The following is a 27,993-nucleotide window of genomic DNA, read 5'->3' as shown; positions in this document are numbered from 1 at the left end:
TAGTTGATCAGATTCAAATTTATATTGCCTTCAATATTCTTATCTGTGACACCTACATATTTCTTTTTTTTTGTTATTTATACTTATTACAGCTAGTAAGTTAACAAAACTATGGAAATCTATTCATAAAGGACCTGTAATGCGAATAACTCTTTCAAATAATGATGTTTTAATGGCGTCTGGTGGAAGCGATGGAACTGTCAGATTATGGGATTTGCAACATCACGCATGTACACACAGTCTCAGAGGGATACAGGGAGTAATCAGGTAATTTATGTATACAGTATATGTAAAATAAAACGTATCTTAAAAATATTGCTCTGAGTTAATATCGACATTTTCATTTTTGTTTAGCATATTAGAATTTCATCCAAATAGGGAAAAATCACTTCTGTTTGGCGCTGGTGATAATACAAAGATCTATGGTTGGGACATTGCTACTGGACAGGAGAAAATTATTCTTTCTGGACACTTTAGTAAAGTCACATCACTTAACTTTCACGAAAATGGAAATTATTTAGTCAGGTAATAAAAAAAAAAGATATATCGTAAATAAAGGCACTGTGAAATATAAATGTGATATATATATCCACAGTTCAGGAAGAGATCGAGTGCTAATTTTATGGGACATATTGACTGGAACGTCAATACGTGTTTTACCAGTATACGAAGGAATTGAGGGGACTTTTATAATACCTGCGAAATGTCTGCCGGCATTTATTAAATTGCGTAAAAGCGATGGCATATACGTTGCTTCGGCTGGTGAAAAAGGTATGTTGATAGTTGACGTATAGTTTACGCTTTGATCGCATTCTTACACGCGTAACAAGGAAATGTGTAATTTAACATGAAAAATTTTCTAGGTGTCGTTAAAATCTGGGAGATGACAACAGGCAAGCAGATTTATGTGCAGGACGATTCTTTAGTACCGCCGGCTAAGGAAGAAGGGGGCTTATCAATTACGCATTTACTTTACAATAGCATCCATCATATTTTTGCTGTGGTGTCTGTTGATCATAACATAATTATTCATTCATTGGAATTATTTGAATGCAAAAAGCAAGTAAGTTGGTATAAAATTACTTGGTATAAAATTATTAATTATATAAAAATTCTATATTGATATAAATTTTAAATTACGTCAGTTGGTAGGCTACAGCGATGAAATTCTAGATGTTGCGTATCTTGGAGATAACGACAGTCATCTCGCAATTGCGACCAATAGTTGTGACATAAAACTTTATGAAATTCTCTCTATGAATTGTCAACTATTGTGCGGTCATACTGACAGCGTTTTGGCACTCGCTACGACCCTAGCAAATGTAAATCTGCTTGTGTCTTCTGCTAAGGTATTTTTATATTATATTTTTATATTATATTTTTATATTATATTTTTATATTTTATATTATATTATATTTTTTAATAATATATGTATAATAATAGTGCTTAGTGCAGTATATTAGTTTATTGTTCTCAATTACAATTTATCTTATACTCCTTTTACTTACAACCTTCAACTCCAATTAACTTTTTATAAACGGAGGTATATGCAAAATGTGAGTCGGGATATATACCGGGTAAATATCTCTAAAATAAAGCATTTTTGAGAAAAATGTTTCAAAAATTTGTAAGGTTTTTAAGTGGCACATTAAGTAGTAATGTTAGTGTGACTTTAAATAGCATTATTAAGGTCACGTAAAAATCACTTTAAAATTTTCAAGTGCATGATCAGATCAATTTCGATAAAAGTGGACTTTGATTGATTTTCCTCTGTATTCTTCATATACAGGGTATTCTTGGGTTAAATGGCCAAGCTTGAAATGTGAATGTAGGATCTTAAAATAAAAAAATGTTCCTCTGGAGATATGCTCGCAAATGCTGTATTTAAGAGATATTTACTTCTGAAGTTACAGAACTATTATGAATAAATAATTTCGAAATAACATAGGTTTATCTATAATTTCGAAATAATGTAGCTTTACAACTTTAAATTAAAATCATTGTTTCAATTTTGATTACTGTTTAGCAGTAAAGAGGATAAACCTATATTATTTCGGAATCATTCATTCTTAATTTTGTAACTTTAGAAGTCAATACTTGAACGAAGCGTTTGCGAGCATACCTCCAGAGGAAAATATTTCTTATTTTGAGATCCTAAATTCATATTTCAAGTTTGGCCGTTTAACCCTGTATAATTAATATTTACATTATATAAAATTATTTGTAGGATAATAGTGTTCGTGTATGGCTATTGAATAAAGAGACATCGAGGATGTCTTGCATTGGACATGCCGTTAGGCATACAGCGTCGATTAGTTCTGTTGCAATATCTCAAACATCACTTAAATTCTTCAGCACTGTTGCTCAAGATTCATGCCTGAAACTGTGGGAATTACCCAACAATCTTGAATTACATGGTAAGTCAGAGAGTATGATTTCTTAAATAAAATCCATATATATGGAATGTGAGCAGTATGGAATCTCACTTCTTTCAACCTTATTAATTAAATCTAATTAATTTCTAATTAATATAGTTGTACTCAGATGTGCGTGACGTTGGCCATAATATTAAAACACGTGTTAAAAATTTAAAAATAATGCAGATAAATTTAAATGAATAGAATCTCAATTTTTATAACATATGTAGATATATAAGTAATTATAAAAATTATGTATGATTAAAAATATATGATTTTTATTTACGTTAGGAATACATGTACATACATATGTATTCTTATAAATATACATTGCGTGTATGTATGTATTGAGATGATCTTTTTAATGTCTACAGATCAAGCTTTATCATTAAATACAAGCTGTACAATATTAGCGCACCAAAAAGAGATAAATTGTGTAACCATCTCACCAAATGACAAACTGATCGCTACAGCGTCGCAAGATAAGACTGCTAAGGTACGTCATTGCATAAATCAACTTTATCTTACGCATGTGCCGCATGTGCATGACTAATTTAAAAATTATGATAGTCTACAAGAATTATAATATAATGATTATCTGTAGTTGTGGTCCACTGAGAATTTGGAATTGCTCGGTGTGTTTCACGGTCACCGGAGAGGCGTATGGTGCGTTCGATTCTCGCCGATTGATCAAGTGCTCTTAACAACATCCGCTGACTGTACCATGAAACTGTGGTCTTTAACGGAACTTAATTGTCTGAAGGTAACTAAAAGAAAAAATAAATTACTTCTTTTGATGTTCATAGATTTAAATGTAATGTAATTGCTCTTGTTCTTGTCGCAGACGTTTGAAGGACATGAATCTTCCGTTTTAAGAGGAGAATTTCTGTCGCGCGGTATGCAACTAATTACGTCGGGCGGAGACGGTCTTCTGAAATTGTGGAATATCAAAACATCCGAGTGCGTATCTACCTTGCACCAACATGAAAGCCACGTTTGGACATTCGCAGGTGAGCTTATTTGTGATTCATGAAAATCTAACCAGTATTGTTATAAATACGTATATATGTATTTATAACAATACTGGTTATATAATTTATATAATATTATATAATATATGTTTTTGACATTGATTCTATTTCTCATGCAGTCACCAAGGATCAGAAACATATTATTAGCGGGGGTAGCGATTCGTTGTTGGTTATTTGGAGAGATGTAACTGAAGAAAGGAAAGCACGAGCCGCGTCGGAAAAAGCGCAGCTTGTGCTCGAGGAGCAAAAGTTGGCCAATTTACTAAAAGCTGAACAACTGCAGACTGCGTTACAGTTGGCTCTAAAGCTAGAGCGACCGTTACAAGTTCTCAAGATTGTAGAAGGTATAATTATTCGTATTGAACAGTGATGTCTCTTTGTATCTGATGTAGCACTGATATATCGATGTGTGTACCTGCATGCATGCTTGCATGCATATGGATGTACATATTTTTCTAAGATTATTATAAGACTTTTTTTATAACAGCTATATTGAAGAAGGGATACAACGAGAGAGAGTTTGCAGAAATAATAAAGGAATTAAAACCATTCCGCAAAGAAGCGTTACTCAGGTGTGCAGTTACATGGAATATGAATAGCCGGAACTCACATGCTGCTCAGGTATGGTATAAAATTTAATAATTTACTGTATAGAAATAAAATACCCAGCAAGATGACGTCTAAAGACGTCTTAATGACGTTAGAGGACGTCATTAAGACGGAATTAATACGTCATTTGACATCACTCTGCTACCTGGGTAGTTTTAATAATATATGTTATATATAATTATTGTATAACTATATAGGGTGTTCAAAAATTCAAACTTTCAGAAATTGTCAGGGGCACTATAAGGATTATTTTTTGCAAATGGACCTGGGGTTGGAAACATGACGTTACATCGCTAGTGCTTATGAGTGATGCCATATAGAAGGATGTTTTAGAGCAGGTGCTCGAAGTGTTGTCCCCCATGAGCTTTGCACAGACGATAGCGCCGAACCATGGACCGGCGGACTCTGACAAACATGTTGGGATCGTCCTTGATTTCACCTGGCTCAGAGCCTTTTGCCGCCGACATTCCTAACGTCGTAGCGATGTAACACATTTCCGATCCCGGATCCATTTGCAAAAAATGATCTTTATGGTGCTCCCGACAATCTCTGAAAGTTTGTCGGTTGAATTTCCGAATACCCTGTATATTAAATATAATTAAGTATAATTGTATGATAATTATATTAAATATACAATTATTATATAATTGTATATTTAATAATTATGTATGTAATATACATGTAAAAATTTATTAATTTGATTAGAATTTTTCTAATTTTAAAAAATTTCTGATATATTAAAGAGAATACACTCTCTTACATATGCGCGAGCATCTTTGAATGCTCTTTAGCTTTTAATCTTGTTATTATTTTTAGGCGGTTATAAGTGCCTTAATAACAAAGATCGGGATGCAGGAGCTGCAGACATCGGACTTATTTTCCACTCTGGAAGTTATGATTCCCTATACCGATAGACATTTTAAAAGGTTAACAAAACTTTTGCAAGACCTTCACTTGTTAACATATACTTTTAATCGTATGAAACCTGATATTATATCAATTGGCACTAAATAAGTTACACACATATATTACGTATAGGTATTGTATATGGGTGTTTCTACGTAAATAGCGTTTTTTCAGATTGCAAATATCTCAATTTCAAACATACCTAAAAAAATTTTTTTTTTCCTGTTTTTGAGTGAATATAGAAGCAGAAACATACCCTGAAAGCCAGCGTACTACAACATCAAAAACCTGAAAGTAATGGCTTATTCATCAGTGATCTGGTAAAGTGCGGTAATGAGTCGACTTTGCATGTCTAGTAAAATATTGAATTACCTCAACAATGAGTGATTTTGAGAGGAAATGTCAAAAAAATTCCGTTTTTGGGGCCAAAACGGGGCCAAAACGTTTTGGGGCCCTTGGGGCCAAAAAAATATTTTACCGTATTTGATTTTATTTCGCCGTATTTTACCGTATTTGATTTTATTTCGCCGTATTTTACCGTGTTTGATTTTATTTCAACGTTTTTTACCGTGTTTGATTTTATTTCAACGTCAAACCCATGAATGGCCAGGTGAATGACATGCCAGTAGACTGACATTTCATGGTTAAATTAATCTCACTTTCTTCTGAATTGACGTAAACCAATTTCCATTAAAAATCAAGTTTAGCCTACCGAATATCATCAGAATTTTACCACTAGAAGGAAAAATTTACTGCGATATAATAAAAAAAGATGTGCCAGGCAAATGACGCGTAATTTTATGACATACCTTTTCTCAAGTGAAATACACGATTACGATTGTATCACGCTCAAAACAACCAACCACCAACAATGTAAACAACACACCTGATGTCCAATTCTTGAAATCTCCACACCAGACTCCCATTGAATCGATGCAACATGGCGGAACCGCGGTAAAATTCAAAATGTGCAATTTTACTCCATATGTCCGGACCAAGTTTGAAGCCGGTTTTTTCGGTTCCAAAGGGAGATTTATGTTTAATAATGATGTTAAAATCTTAGTTCTATATTATGATTGAATGAACATGGGGAATTTTCAATTGAGTTTGCAATTGGAGGGAGTAAGTGTAACTGGAATAGAGAATTTTCGACAATGGACAGGCCAGGTAACTGACATTTTTAGGAGTTTCTGCATGTTTCCATTGGATAAGCCACTCCCCAATTAACAGATTATTGTGCGATACTTCAAATACGATGCAGTAGTGAACTTTCACAACGCTTGCTTACCCTCCTCTCAATCATGAACATATAACAAGCTTGGACAGTAAAAAACGCTATTTACGTAGAAACACCCATATACATAATACATAGATGTGTGTTTGTATATATGTAAGTTGTACAAATTCTATTTTTTATACTTTTTGCTTTTATTCCAGATATATATTGATTTTAAACCATTATCTGTGTTTTATATTACGAATTATATTTTAAGATAGATTTTGTCTTTGCGGGTAAGTCGCATAATAATATGATAATACAAGGTGAATGCTATCGAGAGTCTATCTATATGCGCAATCACGCCGTGATAAAACTTACAAGTTCACGAGGTGTTCACGGAGATAAGAGAGAAATTTCATTACACAGAAATATGAATCATGGACCGTTATATAGAACTTGTAGCATCTTTTTCACAACGCGAGTAAACGATTGTAGATGAATTCCGAGAATTCACTTAACGATATCTGATATTAAAATCGCGCGTTAAATTGGTGTTAAACGATCGTGTGTAAATTACACAATTATAAATGAATACGAGAATCTACATTGTAAGTCTTAAACATATAATGAATGTATGCATTGATGTCACAAGTTGCTACACGAGAGTATACGTGTGTATATGCGTGTGCATGTAATGTATGTATGCGAGTTCAAGCAAGCCTGGAGGAGCACCATGAGAGAGTGGGAGCGAGCTTTGGTCTCGCTGTCTGGTTTTCAGTAAATTTGCTCGCCCGACCACACTCACGGATCACAAGGAAAGATCAGTCGGAATCTATTAGCGGTGCTGTTAAGTGACAGAAATGTACTTGAGAATGATCCCCCGAGAAAGGGTCTTCGTCCTGATACTCTTCGTTTATCTGTCGGGAATGCTGTTGCTTGCGGACGCAACCAAAGTGTAAGCCGCACAATTAATTCTATTATTAACGGCAAGGAAAAAAGAAAAAAGGATTAAAAAAATATAACATCAGCGGTTGAAAAGGCAAGCGTGATTTTTGTAACAACGTATAGATTATTTCTTACAGACAGAACGCAAAAAAAGACAAGGGTCATACAGATACACGCCGGTATTCATCGTCGGATCTTATTTTAAGACTGTGTTAAGCAATGTCTTAAAATGCTAATACGGCTCTGTGATTGGTTTATGGCATCTTAAGATTGTACTTAAGACGGTCTTAAATATAAGAACCGACTATGAATACCGGCCTCTATGTCGATTTATAAAATTTAATATATTAAAAGAAATAAAATCTCACTATAATTTAGATTTAGATATAAAAATATTACGAGAAGCAATTGAAAATCTAAAGAGCATAGAGCCGTAACAAGGTGTCAGCGTTAATAATTATATATTTGTGTTAAACAGATCTACAGACGTTTCGGTCTATTATGAGACCATTTTCAGTGTAGAGTTACAGAATAGTGAATCGGTTAAAAAATTATCGCATGGTTATAGTTACACATTAGTTATACAAGAATAGTCAATCACTTAAATATCGCATTTGTAATTATAACCATGCGATAATTTTAACCGATTCACTATTCTGTAACTCTACACTGAAGATAGTCTCATAATAGACCGAAACGTCTGTAAATCTGTTTAACACAAATATATAATTATTAACGCTGACACCTTGTTACGGCTCTATGCTCTTTAGATTTTCAATTGATTCTTTAATCGTCTGAGCCTTTATTATATACTTATATTACGAGCAGCTTTACCTGTTTTTATTTAAATTTCACAGTTAATATAGTTAATATAAATAACAGAATTTTAACAGGTACTCAAAATTCTCATTTTTGCCGTGAAAAACGATCGAGTGCGAAGCGATTCTTTCAGTAACGTCATACGTTGGTGGTTTTTACGAGATATATGCTTCCATAAATTTTGCAAAACCGCGCGAGCCGTCGCTTTCATCATTATCCTTCCGCACTGAAAAAATACTACGGAACAAAGAAAAAAAATGGAAATGCGCTAATGCCAATATGTTCGATCTTTATCCTCGTTTTCCCGTCCGCGGGAATAATATATCATTTTTTACGTAAGCCGGGCATGTGCGTTTGCGCATCCGATTGTAAAGAAGCGCGGAGCGGTGAGGTAAAATTCGTTCAATCAACTGTTTTCAACCTTGCAAAATTTTATAGTTGCTTTCGAACTTATTAGTGCATAACGTTTGACCTTCGGGTCCTCGTAAATGCGATCGACCACCGGTCGTTGTTAAACGAATCGAAATGTAAATTATATCAGGGAGCGAAAAGTCCCAGTTTTTTTGCACGGTACAAAAATCGCCAGTCACTCTTTTTCCCTCGTAATTTCCGTCGAGGCGAGAATGACAGCTTTGACAAAAGCCGTTTAATGAAACGCTCACGAAATGTTCGTTTTTGTGTGCGCGCGCGCGCGCGCGCGCGCGCGCGAGAGAGAGAGAGAGAGAGAGAGAGAGAGAGAGAGAGAGAGAGAGAGAGAGAGAGAGAGAGAGAGAGAGAGAGCTCGTCTTATTTCGATGGTAAATAAGCATCGAATCCAATTCACACCTGTTCAAATACTGGTATTCAAATTTAATTTTTGCTTTTACATCAGGCTCTCTCGATCGCGTGCGCATACACATCCGATTTTATTGTCGCCGACTCACTCGCTTGTATCATAACTTTTGATGCTTATTCTAAATGTTTTAATTATCAATTGGCAGTATAAGTAAGACCAATCGAATAGAAATCCAAGGGGAATAGCGCTTATATTGAGAAACGCGGGATGCGAAATATATATATATGTACCTATCTGGTAAAAAATTTATCATATATGTAGATATAGAAAATATATAAATATACATAGTTTGTATATAAAATGTCCGTATATATTTTTTCTCTATATTTGTTTTCTTTCTCATAATCTCTATCCGTATATACGAATAATAAGAAGAATAATAAATAACTTTTGCATTGTTTTTTTACAAAAAGTAAAATTGCGATTAAATTCTACAAAATTTTATATATAATTATTACATTTATATATGACCATAAATACCTAGGTAATTTTTTCTTATTTCTTCAAACTTCCTTTTCCGCTTATAAAAAAGCCGTGTAAGAAATTGTATTGTTGACATTTTTCCACGATGCTGATTGGTTCTCTCATTGCGCTGACTTCGTGAGCATCTGTCATCGCATATTTTGACAGTTTTATATATCAAGGGTTAATAGTGTAATAATAATAGTATAAAAGCTAAATAGCGCGCGCGAAGCGCGCGTCTGTGATGTCTAGTTTATTAAAAAAGCAATGCAAAATATTTTTTAAAATTATTTTTTAATTCTTATTATTTTACCTGTACATAGATAATAGAGATTATAAGAAATTATAAGAAATTATAAGAATTAAAAGAAAACATATTTGGACATATATATATATATATATATATATATATATATATATATATATATATATATATATATAATATATAATTAAATGTATATGTTTTATATATGTTTTTATGAGAAAAGTGTTTCACTGGATATGTTTTCCGCTTAACTTAATTGGCAAGTTAAGTATCCTTGTTTCTATTAAGGACTTAAAAAATATCTCAAATTAAAGTTTGTTTCGAGAAGAACATTTTATAAAGGGACATTATAGCATAATTTATCGTACATCGTCAATCGTTTCTTTATACAATGCAAATGTATTAAAGCAAGGTCGTCGAAAAGCGACTGTTTGGTGAGATATTTCGATATCTCGATTCGATAAAATATGAAATTGTACAAAAAGAATAATACATATATTATGAGAATATGTATGTCTGAGTCTGAAGCTGTTATTAAGAATTCGAAAAATCTCTCAGACTAAAGTCCTGTTTCGGAGGAATATCTTATCGACGTTGCAGCATAATGTGTCGTCAATCGATTCTTTTAGCCGCGACTAGATATAATGCAAAAGCATTGGAGCAAGGTCATTGAAAAGTGAACATTTGATAAGACATTTTATTTTGAAAAGAATGGAATTATGACATATCATATGATCTTAGTGAAAGAGTAAAGGTGAGCTTCAAATTTTAAAAGCGATTTTTAAAACGATATTACGCTGAGATGTTTTTTTTTCGAAACAGTATAATTTTGATCTGAGATATTTGTTAAATTTTTTTTGTAGCAACGAAGAGATTTTAATTGTAAAGTATACACGGTAACTTTTAAAATATAAATAGTCTGAGATATGGTAAAAAATACTTTTTAGAAATTTCCTAATTGGCAGAGTGACGTAAAATGACGTACTAATAACGTCTTAATGACGTCTCTAACGTCATTAAGACGTCTTCAGACGTCATCTTGCTACCTGGGTTTGCACCGTTTGCACACACCTTAAAACGGAAAAAGAAGGTGGAAAGAGGTATACAGAAAGAAAGGGGGGAGGGAGGGGGAGGGAGAGAGAGATGCGATAGTTTGATCTAAGATCGACTCTTTTTTCAATTATTCTTTGGTAAACTGATGCGCTCTATCGAAATGTTTATTGTTCAGGACGATCTACATCTGTTTTACATGTCATATAATACGTCAGAGAAGCTTAATCCTAATCTCGATTGGTACATACAATATTCCATGAGGATATGTAAATACGCCGATATCTTATATTAACAAGATATTTGGCGAGGATATGTGACGTTGTAAATTCAGGTAACATACAGAGCTGCGAGATAAGAACTTAATACAGTCGGCGGCGTTTCTTTTGTGAGCTCTCTACAAATGAAGTACGTGCGCTCGGAAGAGCGTCCAATTATCCTCTGCAAGATGTAATAGCTACTTCATTTTACGCGGATCGATATAATCGTGAAAAACGAACATTGTTTCTGCGGACAATTGTCTTGAGGAATTTGGCAGCGCGTTGACTCCCAAGATCTGAAAATTTTACTTGTAATCAATCGCGATATATAGTAGTGTGAATTTTCAATTGTTACAGAAGTCATGTGCGCATCAAATGGTAGAGGAATTAGTTTCAGTATACGATTATCTATACCCCGGTGTCATCTCTGTAGATGCGTCACCTACATCGATACAAAGAGATAATGAATATACCTTGGAGACACACGCGCGAGGAAATGAGGTCTAGAATATTAATTTGAGCTGCTTTTTCAAAGCTAGGCGTGTCGGCTATTTATGACGTGCGATGTTATAATTTCTGTTGCATATAAAAGTTTCAAACTCGCGCATTTCCTTCCTGCCAGCGTCAAATTACGTATTAAAAAAAATGCTAAGAAAAAGATAATCTCTTTTAAGTTTTTTATGTTTATTGCAATTTTGACTCTCAGGAGAAATGACCTTCTCGTGTCACAATTTTGAGAAATTTAAAGTTAAAATTGCAAATAAGATATGTTAGAAAAGTTTGATTCCATTCAAAATTAAATCCATTGTATGTTTCAGTTCTTAAAAAAAATTCGTGAAAGTGAGCTTTAACAAAGTTTTTATGATCGAATATTGAGTCTATTATAGGTATCCGCAAGAAGGTTGCATAAATTAAAGTTATTACAGACTTGTACACTTAAAAACTATAAAGAAGCAATGTGCAGGTTTCTACTTGCACACTTAAAAACTATGAGAAAACAATGTGCAAGTTTTTACTTGCACACTTTTTTTTATTGTGATAAGCTTTATTGCGACTAATATATCTGTTATACTAATATCTGTTATACTATTACAAAAATCAATTAAATAATGAATGTTTTTACTAAAATAATCACTACTAATTGCGGATATTTCTTATTTCCATTTTGTTCAATCGGTTAGTTAATTCTTCTACGGAAGTAATGTGCAACTTTCTAATTTGCACACTTTTAAATTATTTTTTCTAATTCTGTATCGCGTTGTATTTTGGCACTCAAGTAAGGTAGTACAATCCTTTTATTTACTCTCATTTTGATAAAAATTTATACATTGTTGCTTCCTTATAGAGGAAGCTTTGTGATGGTGAAAATTTTTTTTTCGAGATTTTGATGGAAATAGGTTTAGAATGTTCCAAAATGTCGAGAAATCATATTAGTAGAAAATTAGTAGAAAACCTTCTTTTAATGATACTCTATATAAAATTACATGTATAACTTATACATGTAACTTTTTAAGCAAAAATCGGTAATTTCTTCACCGATCCTCGCCAAATTCAATACCTTCCTTAAATGATATTCTATCCATCAAATAACTTACACATTTTTTAAGCAGAAATCAGTAACCCTCTCACCGATCCTCGCAAAATTTAAAACAACCTTCCTTTAATGATACTCTATCCATCAAATAATTTAGGGTAGACCGAGGCGAATCGGATCAATATAAGTTTTAAGACAGTTTTCGTTAGTGTTTTATTTCAAACGAGCTATTTTATCGTGCTAATTAGTAATCCGATTCGCCTCGGTCTACCCTATACATTTTTTAGGCAGAAATCGGTAACCTTTTCACCAATTTTCGCCAAATACAAAACAACCTTCTTTTAATGATACTCTATGTATAAGATTACATGTACAACTTGTACACTTTTTAGGCAAAAATCAGTAACCCCTTCACCGATCATTGCCAAATTCAACACCAACCTACCTTTAATGATACTCTATCCATAAAAAAAAAATTAAGCTCGATATCTCAAAATTTGTGGAAATTAGAGTAATCATGTAGATTTTTTTAGATAGAAATCGGTAACCCCTTTATTATTAGCAATTTTTCTAATTCTATTATAGTCTTCAGTTTTTTCTACCCCCATTTCATATATAATTCTTTAAGATTTGGTTAATCAGTTCTTGAGTTATAGAAATTTCGGTAAATTTGGCACACACATACACACACACATACATACATACGGACATTTTTTAAAATTACGATTTTCCGACGTTTTAGAACATTCTGAACACATTGGCATCGAAAACTAAAAAAACAATTTTTTCTTCGGTCTTTTCTACCCCTATTTCATATATAATTCTTTAAAATTCGGTTGATTAGACCTAGCTTTATATGCGATCAAAGGTCCATATACGAAGTTTATGAAAACAAAGCTTCCTCTATGAGGAAGCAAAAATTAAGTCAAAGGACCCTCGAAATTAAAAATAAAAATTGGGAAGGCTGTGAGAGTCAGACGCGGTTCTCTGTGCGTAAGATCAGAATCACTGATTTATTAATACTTATTACGTTTTACATCGATCTATCCGATCCGTACGTTTCGGCTTAAGTTTGAGCCATCTTCAGCGGTATAACATTAATAAGTTCTCCGTTCCACAGTGGTGAGTTTCATGATTGGAAATTTTGTTTTAATTTCGTTTCTGAAATCTCCAATCATGAAACTCACCACTGTGGAACGGAGAACTTATTAATATTATATGTATATACCGCTGAAGATGGCTCAAACTTGAGCCGAAACGTACGATAGATCGATGTAAAAGGTAATAAGTAATAAATCAGTGATTCTGATATTACGCACAGAGAACCGCGTCTGACTCTTACAGCCTTTCCAATTTCTATTAAAAAAAAATATAACACTTATTCTCAGTATTGAAAGTATGAATAACTAATAATTAAATGTATATGTATGTAGAAATAGTATATATATGAGCAGAGAATCTCCCTGTAACTCCACCCCAAAACCTAACCCAAATTTAACCATGGTTAATTTTGCAATATTACTATAACAGTACCCATATTGGGCAGTGTTAAAGTGACTAATAATTTTAGTATTCTTTTCATTAAATTTTTAAGTATACATTTAAATACACATATAAAATACCATATATAATTAACTTCTTTATATTAGTAACATTGGAATCGATTTTTCGTTCTATTGAATCCAATCGTTCATTTGTTAATTTAAAATTAATTGATTACAATATTATTAAATTAATTGATTAGTAATATTATAAAACAGAATTATATTAAGTTGGTAAAAATGTCAGGATGTAATATTCAACGGTAACAGTCCAACCTATTTGTTATTTTAATATTTAATTTAATATTTCATATTTATTGAAATTTCTAAGTAGACTGATTTTCCCAAACAAGTGTACATTTTTCTCAGAACACGTTAGATGAAAAATACAATAGATTAAGAGAAGATTCAAATTGAAAAATGTTTTCAAAAAGTAATATATATATATATATATATATATATATATATATATAATATTATTCATATGGCTATAGCTGTCTAAACATATTTCCATTTCATTGGCAAAAATGCGAACTAAATATTTTACGAAAACGGTTGCCAACAGATTGTGGCAACTTTTATGGCAATAAGTATGCTACGAGCTTTCCGCTTGTTTGCGTAGGTAATCGTTGTCTGCATAATGGCTTTTAAGTTGCTCTAAACGAAATTACTGTTGTCCCGGTGACAGCGTTATGATGACAACTGAAGGGAAACTTATGCCAAACAACTATTTCCTTTCTTATGCCAAGGAACGCTTGGCTATCTGGGATATGTCTTTTTGGCAACTCTTATGAAAAAGTCATTCTTAAAAAAAAAAAAATGGTTTTACATGGATTTTCAACTTTCTACGTGAAGCCCACCCACTCCACCCCCTGCTGTAAAGCGAGGTCTGTCATATTGTACGATTCGAGTTTTCAACTTTTCACGCGAAGCGAAATTCATCCCACCCCTCCCTACTTCTTGTTTAAGGACTAAACAAGGTTTATAATTCCGTAACCTTCTTGTAAAGAATATAAAGTTTTGCTATCAGTTTTGTTAACGTTGCACATTATATGGAGGGGTAAAAATAAAAACCATAGTGGTGTAAGTCAAATTTTTAAAAATATTTTCTCGTGTGCATAGATGCAATCCGTACAATATATAAATTGCATCTATGTACACGAGAAAATACTTTTAAAAATTTGACTTACACCACTATGGTTTTTACCCCTCTATATATAGATGGCAAAATTTTAAATTGTAACATTCGCCATATAAATTAAATTCGTTATTCAGAATGGACTAGTTTGTTAAATTTGTATTCAGTAAAAAATCTTCAAGTTCAACCCTTTGAACAAATAATTGAAAAATAGATGAGCATCTGTGATGCTCAATGATTCAATTTAAGATTTTCTTATAACGTAACGGAATACTTAATATTTAATCACAAAATTCTTGTTAATCTTAATTTTTATAACGAATTACGACTAAAAATTCGGTAATAATATTTATATTAAAGAACACAAATCCAATGATCTTGACTTTGATGAATGTTATGAGAGTACTGATTATTTTTTCCTTATCTCTTTATCGGCGATTGCGGCATAATAAAAATTAAAATTTAATCTTTAAAAAAAAAGCAAGCCTTTTTTCACAACTTTAACCATAAATTTCTTATAGTTGGCATAATAAAATATTTTTAAAACTGAAATTGCATTTAATGTTAAAAAATTATGGAGAATATAATTTATTTATGATTTTTCTTTGATCTGAAAAGACATTCATTTTGTTCTTATAATATCTAAATTTATTAATAAAAACTTATAAAATGTATTAAAAGTCGGAAAGATCTATTTATAAAATATGAATACACTTTTCCACTTTATATATTTTTTGGATGTACGTACAATCGTGTGATATTTATTCTCTTATAGTCCCAGAACTTTTGATTCAATTTCTACCTTCAAATAGAAAGCCTTTTTACAGAAATATCAAATTATCTCGTGATAATATTCAATTTAAATTAGTCGAGACCATGTTTGCTCGAGTCTGGATATGTAGATATCCAATGGATATCTATTAAATATTATAAATATTATGCTTTGTGTGGGAACCCAACCATATGGTTATTGCAGATCGGGAAATTGCCCATCATTCGGCAGTTCCATGACACAAACGGAACTCCTGCAAGAATTGGCGAATGAATGTCGTTACGATAAGATGGTCAGGCCGCCCGGGGTGATTAATGAGACGGATCCAATCAGAATTTACACCAGAGCTTTTATCTACACGATAAAGTCCAACATGGCAAAGACTCTGGTACCTCCACAATTTTACTTACATACCTATTTATGCCTCGCAGGTAATGCATAGTATATAAGTGTTGCCGAAGAATACTAATAAAGAAGGAATAAACGATATATTGCAGCAATTTGATGTGCATCTAATGCTGCAGTTTCGATATCTGGATAAACGGCTTAAATTCGCGGATATAGCTCCTTATTTGACTCAAATATACGGCGGTCAGAATGCTCATGAGCTGATTTGGACGCCTACTGTATACGTCGCCAACGAGCGCACTTCGGCCGTAATGGGAAACGGCGTCAAAGACTTACTCATCTCTATCAGTTCTTATGGCACGGTCATGTTAAACACTAGGTATTCGATATTTAATCTCGAAGAATCTCCGTGCACCCGGCAGAAGATGCCCGGACGAATTTTTATTTCAATCTTCTTCCTATCTTATTTTTTTCATATTTTATTTTGTATTATATAAATTTTTACGATGACTGGCCAGCGACAGGCCGATTACGGAGCGTTCACTTAAATTTCAGATTGGAAACCACCCTCAACTGCGGCCTTCGATTAGAAAAGTTCCCATTCGACGTGCAAGAGTGTCCACTGGTATTCGAAAGTTGTAAGTTATCATTATTATATTATTCGCACTGTACGATATTTTCACTAGTAGCTAGTCAATATTAAATAAAAAACATCGATTTAAAAAAAATCAGTAGACTAACTTGTTTTCTTCGTCATCAATTGAATAAATCGGCCAGATTAAAATATCTCAATTTTATGAACTTTCTACTTTTAAAAAAGCATGCTACACACACAGAAAAATATATACTACTTACAAGTTAATATTACTTGCTTCAAGTATTTGATAAGTTCATATATGAGCAAATCTACCATAAAGTCGTCATAAGTATCACATTTACTCAAAACATATTCTAGATCTTAGCAAGTTTAGTACTTGAAACAAGAATATTAAATTAATACGAACATTCTGTTTACTTACAATATAGAGTCCACGGAAGAGAAGCATATACTTCAATAAAGATATCACATTTTCTTGAGAGAAGTTTATCCGTTATTTGAATCAAGTAAAAATTTTATTCATCTAGAATAATCGTTTACTTCAAAAAAGTAATTTGTATTCTTGATGATTACAATTAATATTATTTTTATTTATTTAATTTTCTTTAATTCTTTAGTTCCTAAGTGGAATGTAGGTTAGGAGGTTTTCGTGCGCGGTGCGGAGGGGTACAGTTTAGAATATAAAAATTCCTGTCCTCAGGTGGACTCGAACCCGGTTCCTCGTGGTTATGAGTTTGACACTTTATCACTAGGCCACATCTCTGATTATATTCTTAGTGCTGCAGTATCTAGTTTTCACAGAAGTGATTCATTGATTTCAAGTATTTCATATTCTTACCTAAAGAATCAGTAAATATTCAAATCAAGCTTATGTGGTTTTTCTTAGATAAAGTTTACAGAATATACTTGAAATCAATGAATCACTTCTGTCAAAACTAGATACTGCAGCACTAAGAATATAATCAGAGATGTGGCATAGTAATAAAGTATCAGACTCATAACCACGAGGAACCGAGTTCGAGTCCATCTGAAGACAGGAATTTTAATATTCTAAACTGTACCCCTCCGGACCGCGCACGAAAACCTCCTAACCTAGAAGAATGTTGTTCTATACAGCCAAGTATTTCATATTCTTACCTAAAGAATCAGTAAATATTCAAGTCAAGCTTATGTTGCTTTTCTTAGATAAAGTTTCAGAATATACTTGAAAGAAGAATAAATTCTTGTTTTAAGCACATGATAAGCTTTTCTAATACTTATGATAAGTATATCTTAAAACTAATATTAAGAAAATATTCTTTGTTGAAGAAAACTATTACTGTGTGCAGTCGCTAGTAAAAAAAATATCAACCATTTGGCATCATGATATGTATTAAGGGGAAAGGTGCACTTGAAAAATAACCGAAATATAAATTATTTAAATAAAAAAAAGTAGATTTTGCTTCTCGCATGATTTGGATTATGTGAAATGATTTATGATTATGACTAAATGTCTAAAAAAGGAGGTTGAATATATTTCTTACGCGGATTATTAGAGCAGACAGTACATTATTTGTGACCGCACAAGTATTGAACGGAAGTTTTTTAATGATTAAATTCTGTTATTTTTAGTTTTATTATCTAAACAATCTATTATTATTAAATTCTTATTTATTTCCAATATTTTTCCGATCTTATCGTGATTTATAAAAATTTATATCAAAAGTCAAAACTGGCGATGAGATTAAGTATCTTACAATAAGTATAGATTCGAATCTGTTGGCATAATTTCTAACTCTGTATGATTAATACGAAAAATAATAGTAGTACTTTTCAAGTAGACTGAAATCTGGACGAGATTGGTTTGAACACACTATGAGTATCTCGAAATACAAGAGTATTTCTTCCAAACTCAAACCTGGATTAAATATATGTTCGAATCTTTTATGAGTATTTCACTAGATATTTTACATTTCTTCGAATCAAAATTGTGTAAAGCGATAATTATTTTAATATATCATTTTTTGATAATTACAAATATACAACAAATTATTAATAATTGAAATTACATATAATAAAAATATGATTAAGAATATAGAATAAAAGTTACTCAAAATCTTTACTCATTATCTTACAAATTATCTTACAAAAAATTTATTTATAAAAATGAAAAATTAAAAATCACGATATTATAACGTTTTTGTGCGACGTCATTAAGACGTCACAAAAAAGACGTTTTAAATTTGGTATTATTTGGACAGTGACTTTATTGGACCAGTAATGACCAGTTTTTGACGTCATTTTGACGTAGCTGGGTAGGGATGAGATCAAGTTCAAGATGTACTTAAAAATCCGAGTGAATTCCAATAATCAAGTTTTATTTCCTTGGATTCGAGTAATTTAATATTCATAAGAAATAATATTTCATACATTGTATTTGCAAAGTAATTGAATTCCGATTAGTTAGTTTCGAATTTTAGAATAAGTGCCTGCAGGATTCGAAATGTACTTATAAGCAGTTTCTATCGTAAAAAATCGAATCTTTTACAAGTAGTATTCGAATATATTATCACAATATATAAGTTATAATGTAAAATTGTAATATAAAAAGATATTTGTGTGTAATATACATACACATTATTAGGCTTCACACATTAAACTTCTAGTAAAGTAGGTACTCATAAAAGATTCGAAAATATTATTTGATCCAGACTCGAGTCTATTTCAAAGTAACATTCTTGTTTTTCGAGATACTCATAGAGGGTTTGAACCCATTTCGTCTAGGTTCGATATACTCTTGAAGTATATTTAAAGTATTGCTTTTATTTTTCGAAGTAATCAGAGAGTTCGAAACTGCGCCAACAGATTCGAATCTACTTGTAAGATATTTATTACTATATTATAATATAAATAGTTATAATATGACAGTTAATAAAAAATGATAAAATATCGTTGAAAACGGTAAAAAACCAAATTGATAAGAATGTCAATAAAAATCAATAAAATCTTAAAAATGCGAAGAAACACGAACAAAACGAAACCTCTTTCTTTCCGAAGGGACTCACAATGTAGACGACATGGTGTTAGACTGGGATGAATATCCGATTGTCATCGCGGATAATTTATATCTGACCGAGTACAAACTTGTGGACACGTGGGTTAATCGCTCCGGAGTATCCTATACTCCATCGCAACATCATTATGGTAAAATTCAGTCGATGTAACATTTCTGATAAAGAAACGAAAATGTCGCATTGGACATTATTGTCATTAAAATTATGGCATAATGATTGCAGCTGGCAATTTCAGCTCGATAAACATTACGTTCAAACTGGCCCGTGAAATGGGATTCTTCATGATGGATTATTACGTGCCGTCTATATTGATTGTGGTGGTTTCATGGGTGTCTTTTTGGTTGCACCAAGACGCGAGCGCGCCGCGAATAGTTTTAGGTAAAATATATCTGCACGCTCTCGCGTCAATATTAAATAATATAATATAACACTTGCATAAAATTTATACTTTCAGGAACAAATACTATCTTAGCATTTATGACACTTGCATCGAAAGTCGAAAATTCGTTGCCGAAAGTCTCTTACATAAAAGCGAGCGAAATTTGGTTTTTGGGCTGCACGATATTTCTGTTCGCGGCAATGGTCGAGTTTGCCTTTGTCAATACCATATACAGAAGGAAGTACGTAACATTTTCGTCGAAATTTTAATGCCTACACACTGAGAAAAAAAAATCGTTGATTCAAAGAAATATTATTTGATTCAACTAAATGCAGCGGTCACGGGCTGTCAAGCTAACATTTGTTAATTCAACAAATATTATATAAAATAAAATAAAATATTTCTTGATATTACTCACGTATATTTGATTTAAATATATTAATATTTACATTAAACAAATCACACCAACTAAACGAGTTTAGTCAAATTAACAACATTTTTTTCTCAGTGCAGCTTTGTTTTTACTATCCGATATAAATTATATTTAAGGATATAATGCATTGTGTTTGCGCAGAAAAAACGTACCGTTGAAAAAGGTCAACAGCAAGTACATTCTTAAGTCTACCCTGACGCCGCGATTGGCAAGAAAACAATTTCAGAAGAATACAACCGGTTTGGAACGATCGCGATCATGGTCGTCATTAGATAACGCGAATACAAACAACGAACAAGATTTCACAAGTCAGAATTATCTCACCGTACACGTAAGTCAATTAAATAATTATCAATGCTAATTATAATATCGTAAATTATATTGAAGAGTATTCTCTTAGGCCGGTATTCATAGTCAGTTCTTATTTTAAGACCGTTTTAATTAATGTCTTAAGATGCTAATATACGGCTCTGTGATTGGTTCATATAACATCTTAAGATCGTACTTAAGACGGTTTTAAATATAAGATTCGACTATGAACACCGGCCTTGGAGAAAAAAACATTTAGATAAAGATTTTCAAGTGTCAGTAATCTCAAACAAAATCATTTTCATGTTTATTGCGTAATATTCTTGTAACTGAGGAAATTGCGTACCCGCGGGTGCGTGTATAGAATAAGGAAAAAATATGGCGCATTAATTCCTAAATATATTCTCTCTCAATGATTTTTCAAAAATAAGTTTTATATAAAAGTTTTAACGAAGGGATATAATATATCAAATAATTTTTTTATAATATATTTTTTAAATAAAATATATTAATTATTAATACTTTTTTAAATAAAAGCATAATATTTTTCTATATATATTTTATTTCTCGATTAATATAAAATCATTGAGAAAATATTTCAACGAAGAGATATAATATAGATATACATACATATATATATGTATATAAAATAAACTCTTTTTATAGTATATTTTTAAAATAAAATATGCTATTTATAATAAATAGTTACTTTTTTTAAATAAAACTATGTTTTTTTATATAATTTTATTTCTCAATATTAAAATTATCAAGAAAGTATTTATTTTTCCATGACTTTATCTCAATATTATTATGCCCAAAACGCTAATGAAATGAATTAATATAACGAAACGTGCGTTCTAGGAAAAGTGCGCAATTTGTAATGTGCACCAATGTATTTGAAGAATATCTTGAAGAATATCATTTTATCACTTATTCTCTCTGAAGTTTAGTTTTGCAAGAAACTTTCTTTCTAATCATATTTAACTCGAAAATTATTGTTGCCATTTTTGCTGAGGAAAAAGTTGATTCCAAATCAATTAAAAAATCTGTTGTTAAATAACGTGTGAGAATCGTAAACGATAAAGATATCGTTTTAAAGTTTTAGAATGCATAAAAATATTACTAATTGTTAATATAAGAAAATATTATAAGGAATTACTACACGAGACAAGAGACAGAGAGGTTGCAAGAACAAGATGTTTTGGAGATTTTATCTGTAATGGTTTTGAATGTCATCACATAATATATGTATATATATGAAAAATTAAATTAAATAATTAAATAAAACCACGAATAATATCCAACAATGAAAAAGAGACTTCAAACGTGATCACTGGAGCTTAATGGATTGTAGTATCCCGAATTAAATTCTGTTGTAGAGTTATCCCAAGCAGCATTTTTCGATTAACTTTCCGACTAAGGACTACTTTTCTACTAATCACAACGTTGTAAGCGGTCCAAGAAAGTTATAAAATGTAACTTATAATTAAAAGATAATACTAACGTTTTTTGGACGTTGTCTTAACGTTAAAATTACGACGTGCTTTTTTTATCATTTCCCCAACGTCAAATTTGAAACAGTTTAAGGGGATCCTATATAGTGGCAGTAATTACCGACATTTAGTTAAAACAAAACCACTTTTAATTGGCTTTACGGAATTGCAAAAATTTGGTCTAGAATTAAAGTACGCACAAAAATGTAGAGGGCTAGATCGGTTTTAACTTCCAAAACAAAAAAAAATTAAAAATTTGGGCACATAGAGCTGTCACTGACGACAATATTTGGTTATACAAAAATACTGCAGTTTATATATACAAAATGAGAATCTAGCCCTTTAGGGAAAACATTGAAGAACAATATCGTGCAATTACAACTACGATAGAAGTCTAGAAAAAAAGTGTCATTGTTTTAACTTTTATACATGCAAATATACATGCGGAATGACAAGAAGAGCAGTATGGCGTGTAGCGAGAGATTGCGCAGCAATCGAAACAAGGACAGATGCCTCTCGTTAGACAAGGGCAGATATAGGCCGGTAATATAGAAAATGATAGAAAACGAATTAGAACGGAATTAAAAATGTTCGACATTATCGACATCGAGGAAGTTCGGCCTTCACTATAGGATCCCCTTAAGTCCTATTACCCGACGTTAAGATATTTAACGTTCGCCTGACGTTATACTCTGCACCACACTTTTCGAGCGACTTCAATACGTAATTCCCAACGTAAACCAACGTTTTGTTATCAAACGTTGTAAAACGCTAACGTTGTGAAACGTCGCCTGTGGTCATTTCTGACTGACGTTAAGAAATCGCGAGAAATGGTAACAAATTCTGCCTAAAAGAGAGTAGAGATATAAGTGTAAATCCGACTTACGCTTAACGCTATACCATAACCATAACCTAGATCACCATAGATGGTATTGCATAGGTCGGATTTGGTTAAGATATACGACGCATTCGCAAATCTAGTATAGAATTTTCAACTAATCGATACTTTATCGACATGTTAAGTCAGTTTGGCGACCTTGTTAAGACTTTTAGTCAATATAGGTACAATTTTGCCTACAGTGGTATACTACTCAGTTTGCAAAAGTCTTAAAAAGTTCATTATTTTATACGAAAAGACAAATCTTAGTAGAATTTATCGCACCTTTTACTACGTAAAGTTTGATATAGTGTGGAACGCTGACTTCGCCATTTTCATTCCTCAAAGAGGAAGGCAAATAATCCGCCATTTTCCAGTATATTTAGATTTATATTTTTTAACGCACTTTATTAACAATTTAAAGCATTTATATAATATCTGTTGTTAAAGTTTTGACAACATGTTTATTTTAAAAGTAATTTTGATAAAAAAAAATAAAAATCTACATTTTGAAAATTTTAGTTATTTAATAGAATATTTAATAAATTGGAATATTTTAGAAGAGATTCGTCTAATTTCGACCTATTATTTCCACATTTATCAATAAAGTGGGTTTCGTTATAAATTTTCAGTGCTGGGTTCGTGTATTTATGGCAAAATTACAATAGTATCAAAGACTGCGCAAACTATATATATTTTTCCTCTAAAGCCATTTTATTTGTGCCAAATTGATAAGTACGTATTATGATACATTTATTACACCAATGCCGTCATATGGTTTGAATGGAAGCACGAAAACTACACGTAATATTACGTTGTGAAAAAATAACCTCAGGTCTAGCAGAGTGTACAAAATCAAAGTTTACAAAAATTACTTACACCAACGTTAAAACTGGTGGAAAAAATGTAACCTCAATTTAATTTATATAAGTCGGATCCCAACGTTGGTACAACCTAAATTTGATTCCCCAAATTAGTGCAAAAGAGGGTTGAAACGACGTAGCGAAAACGTTGGATACCAACGTTAAGTGTGTTTATCTTAACGTCGGGCGGACGTCGAAATGCTGCTTGGGATAGGATTGATCATATTTTTCTTTTCCAGAGTTTTCCGAGCACGATCAACATCCCATCGGTAAGAATAGAAGAGGATAAGGATCCAGATTATTCCGTTGGTAGTATCACAACCATCGACAGTACTCCGCCGGTGACTAAGCCGTTTTCACGCAGGCCGACTCTGGCCAAGTTACACAATTTCACGACAATGACACCTCAGCAGATCGCTCAGTGGATCGATAAACGCAGCAGGATAGTATTTCCCGTATCATTCATCATATTCAATGTTTTTTATTGGTCTTTTATATGGATCTGAAATCGCGCTGTGCAATGAATTTCAGTCGAATTTCCCTATTTTCAATACAAATAGTCAAATCTGTCGTAAACAGATTTTGTAAGTGTTTACTGACAAACTTTGTCGGCAAAATGCCAGCAAGAATATAACAAAATATATATTAACAAAATATGATGAGAGATTGACTGAAGAAACCGAACAGAGTCTGTAAATTTCGTATTTAAATGATTATGAACAGATTTTGTTTGGTTTCTGCTGGCAATTTGTTATCGAATTATGTCAGCAGGCTCTACTAGCAAAACACGAGCTTAATGCGGATACAGTTGATACCAATCTATTGCAATATCCTACTCGAATTAGATGACAAATAACTGCTAACATTATACTGTTAACAGTTTGCTTACCGGGAGCACATCCTTTGTGGGATTAAACCTCTTATTCTTTTCTCTTAATATCTTTTTTCTTACTCTATTCTAGCACATGTAGAATGAAAGTATCTTTTTGATCATAATTGCAATAATATTTCCATTTTCCATACATGTGACTAATTGTAAATAGCAAATATGAAATAGTAGGGAAGTAACACAAGACATACTAAGCATCCAATAATTAAGAGCGCTAAGAATAGGAAAGTTCAACTGAATTTAACTTGGTGAATACGTTCTCTGTATAATGAAATTTGAAACGGTGTGAGAATATATAAAGACGGAACGCTGAGACGATATCAACGAAGTAGGGGAGACCGGGGCTAAAAGGTCAACGGGGTTGAAGCGTCAAATCAAATATCTCGGAACCTGTATATTGTGTGAACTCGCTATTAACATTGTAAACGCTGCTTATGGTACCCATGTGACCAACGGAGTTTCGGCAGGTTACCTGCCGTATTATGATTTTTACGAGGGCAAACGTGTTTTCGGAAGGTGAAAGTTACATTTTCTGTGCGTGGAAATTTTGTAATATCTGCAATAATATTTGCTCTCCAAATCTCGAGGTACGTGATTATAAAGAGTAATGCATGCTGAACACGAATCCAGTGTAGTTTTTTCATTATCGTTGATGTCTAATATTTCGTGGGCGATCAAACCTGAAACTTGTGTTTGGGGCTAATCGGTCAGTAAGCAGTCCAGATGCATTTCCAAGGCATTTCCGGGCATTTCCAGGCTCATTGCATATGGAATATGGATGAGACGGGAATTACAACCGTTCAGACACCGAATAGAGTCATCGGACGTCGAGGAGTGAAACAAGTCGGGCGAGTGACTTCTGCGGAAAGAGGAACCCTCGTAACTATTTTTTAATAATGTTTCGCATAAAAATTTTAAAGAAATTTTTATATTTTTCTCTTAAAAAACAATTATTAAAATGTATCCTATCATTTTTCAGGATTAGATGTACGTATATGTATTGAAAATGCAGTGTGACGTTTAAACCCCGGCATTTTTGAGATTTCAATTTTTCCACCGTTGTCGTTTTTACTCTATACCGGTCAAACAAAGCGACGTAGACAAAAATTTCCTATATAAATTTTGTAGCTAAAGGTTCACTCTTTACAGTGGTATACCACATTTAACTAAAATTATTTATTTTGTTGTTAAAAATCGGCACCGAAGAAAAACTGACCTTTTAGCCCCGGTCTCCCCTATTGCGAATGCAAAATCGCAAAGTTCTAAGAGATTTAATCGTGCAACAGTTTGTCAGTGTCTAAAATTTCTATGTTTAAAAGTTGTTAACATATTTCCTATTGGCGCAACAAATGACAAATATATAATCTTTACAAAATAGAACTAGGAAAGTAGGACATCTCCATTTTTTTCTACGTAACATCTGTATCAATATATGCTAGTTTTCATCGCTTGTAATTTATACAAAATCCTTTACAAGTTAGATCGAAGGTATGTGATCGTCGTATAATATACTTCGTATGTTAAATAATTTGATGTTTTTTAAAGAAATTCTAATAACTTCGGTGATTCGATATGAGAATAATTTTCGAAAGTTTTTTTTTAAAATAATAGTACAAATTGCAAATATTGGTGCAACTAATTTTCTTTGAGTTATTAATAAAAACAGGGTATGTAGTGGAGATAGTAGACACATCCATATATACACACATAAATTAATTTAATATTGTCATTAATTTCATAGTATATATATAGTATATATAATTGCTAAAAGTTAGATATTGTATTAGATCAGACATAGTTGTAAGTAGAAATTAATTTTAAAGAGTGATGGCAAAAAGACCTGTTTTTTCGCCCATTTCTTGGGCGAAATTCGGGACCTCGAATTTCAAACTTTTTTTTATGCCAAATAGTACTATTAGATGAAACATTAATCCCAGTAAAATTTCAAGATGAGCATAGGCACGGTTCCGGAGATACAAGGGGGTGAAAATACGGAATATCGAAAATTTGTATAAGGGTAACTTTGTCATTTTTAGAGATATTTTAAATCCGCAAGCGGGTGCTGTTTCGGAATCGTTTGTACTCGATTCCGAAACAGCACCCGCTTGTGAATTTAAAATATCTCTAAAAATGGCGAAGATAGCTCTTACCCCAATTTTGAAAATTTGGTACAATCACCCCCTTAAGGGTACAAACAAAACTGGCGGTGGTACAAACGGGTACAAACGATTCTGAAACAGCACCTGCTTGCGGATTTACAATATCTCCAAAAATGACAAAGTTACCTTTATACGAATTTTCGATATCCCGTATTTTCATCCCTTTGTATCTCCGGAACTGTGCATATGCTCATCTTGAAATTTTACTGGGATTAATGTTTTATCTAATAGTACTATTTGCCATGAAAAAAAGTTTGAAATTCGAGGTCCCAAAAATGGGCGAAATTTGCCATCACTCTTTGTAATATATATTATACTATATTTCTATACAAATAAGTCTCACATTTTCTATCGGATATTTCATATCTCTAATAGTGTTCATAATTCGAAAACTAAAAGGTTTTGCGTTCTGAATCTTTTATGTTGGTCTTTGTTGCAAAAAGAAAGAAGTTAAAAGCTGGCAATAAGTCTCGTCGCGTCAAAGTTATCAGAATCGTACCCGTTTCTTTTATATTACATTGTACAGTCGTATTTTTACTAGAAACAATAAATCACCGAAATTTGATGACGCTGCTTTTTTTCCCTCCTTCTTTCCCTTCGAAACATTTTCTATCTTTCTAGCATGTGCGTGCGTGTCGAGTGAGAAGATATGATCAATCTTGAAGAGATACCATCGGGTGTGCGCGCGCGTGTACGCGCAATATAAGTTACGACATATATATATAGATATATATGTATGTCCGAGAAACGAGAAACGTGGGAGTACAAACGAAGGTCACTCGAGGGGT

At 32.4% G+C, this 27,993-nt stretch overlaps 1 protein-coding gene and 1 long non-coding RNA gene across 2 annotated transcripts in view; one reads left to right on the top strand and one right to left on the bottom strand.

Moving 5' to 3' along the window:
- LOC139780353 (transducin beta-like protein 3) overlaps nt 1-27,770 on the top strand; it is a 28,413-nt gene extending 643 nt beyond the window's left edge. Inside the window, exons 4-23 of the mRNA XM_071718976.1 lie at nt 93-267; nt 355-525; nt 596-771; nt 864-1,063; nt 1,146-1,349; nt 2,229-2,418; nt 2,793-2,914; nt 3,023-3,181; nt 3,263-3,428; nt 3,569-3,793; nt 3,937-4,070; nt 4,875-4,984; nt 16,009-16,192; nt 16,302-16,531; nt 16,708-16,790; nt 19,787-19,933; nt 20,026-20,181; nt 20,258-20,423; nt 20,757-20,946; nt 24,397-27,770. Coding sequence (XP_071575077.1) covers nt 93-267; nt 355-525; nt 596-771; nt 864-1,063; nt 1,146-1,349; nt 2,229-2,418; nt 2,793-2,914; nt 3,023-3,181; nt 3,263-3,428; nt 3,569-3,793; nt 3,937-4,070; nt 4,875-4,984; nt 16,009-16,192; nt 16,302-16,531; nt 16,708-16,790; nt 19,787-19,933; nt 20,026-20,181; nt 20,258-20,423; nt 20,757-20,946; nt 24,397-24,663 — 3,455 coding nt within the window. The 3' untranslated portion in view covers nt 24,664-27,770. The remainder of the gene's footprint in view (nt 1-92; nt 268-354; nt 526-595; nt 772-863; nt 1,064-1,145; nt 1,350-2,228; nt 2,419-2,792; nt 2,915-3,022; nt 3,182-3,262; nt 3,429-3,568; nt 3,794-3,936; nt 4,071-4,874; nt 4,985-16,008; nt 16,193-16,301; nt 16,532-16,707; nt 16,791-19,786; nt 19,934-20,025; nt 20,182-20,257; nt 20,424-20,756; nt 20,947-24,396) is intronic.
- On the bottom strand, nt 1,448-4,917 carry LOC139780354 (uncharacterized). Its single transcript, XR_011720212.1, has 2 exons — nt 4,819-4,917; nt 1,448-4,639 (listed from the first exon to the last, which is right to left on the bottom strand). It is a non-coding gene; the product is annotated as an uncharacterized lncRNA (long non-coding RNA).
- Nucleotides 27,771-27,993: the final 223 nt, after the last annotated feature.

This window comes from Temnothorax nylanderi, unplaced genomic scaffold (genome assembly GCF_030848795.1).
Source record: "Temnothorax nylanderi isolate EJ_2023f unplaced genomic scaffold, tnyl_v1.0 TNYL_tig0272_pilon, whole genome shotgun sequence".
In the NCBI taxonomy this organism is placed as follows: domain Eukaryota; kingdom Metazoa; phylum Arthropoda; class Insecta; order Hymenoptera; family Formicidae; genus Temnothorax; species Temnothorax nylanderi.
Note: the sequence above shows the minus strand (reverse complement) of the source record. Positions and strands in the feature narration are given on the sequence as shown.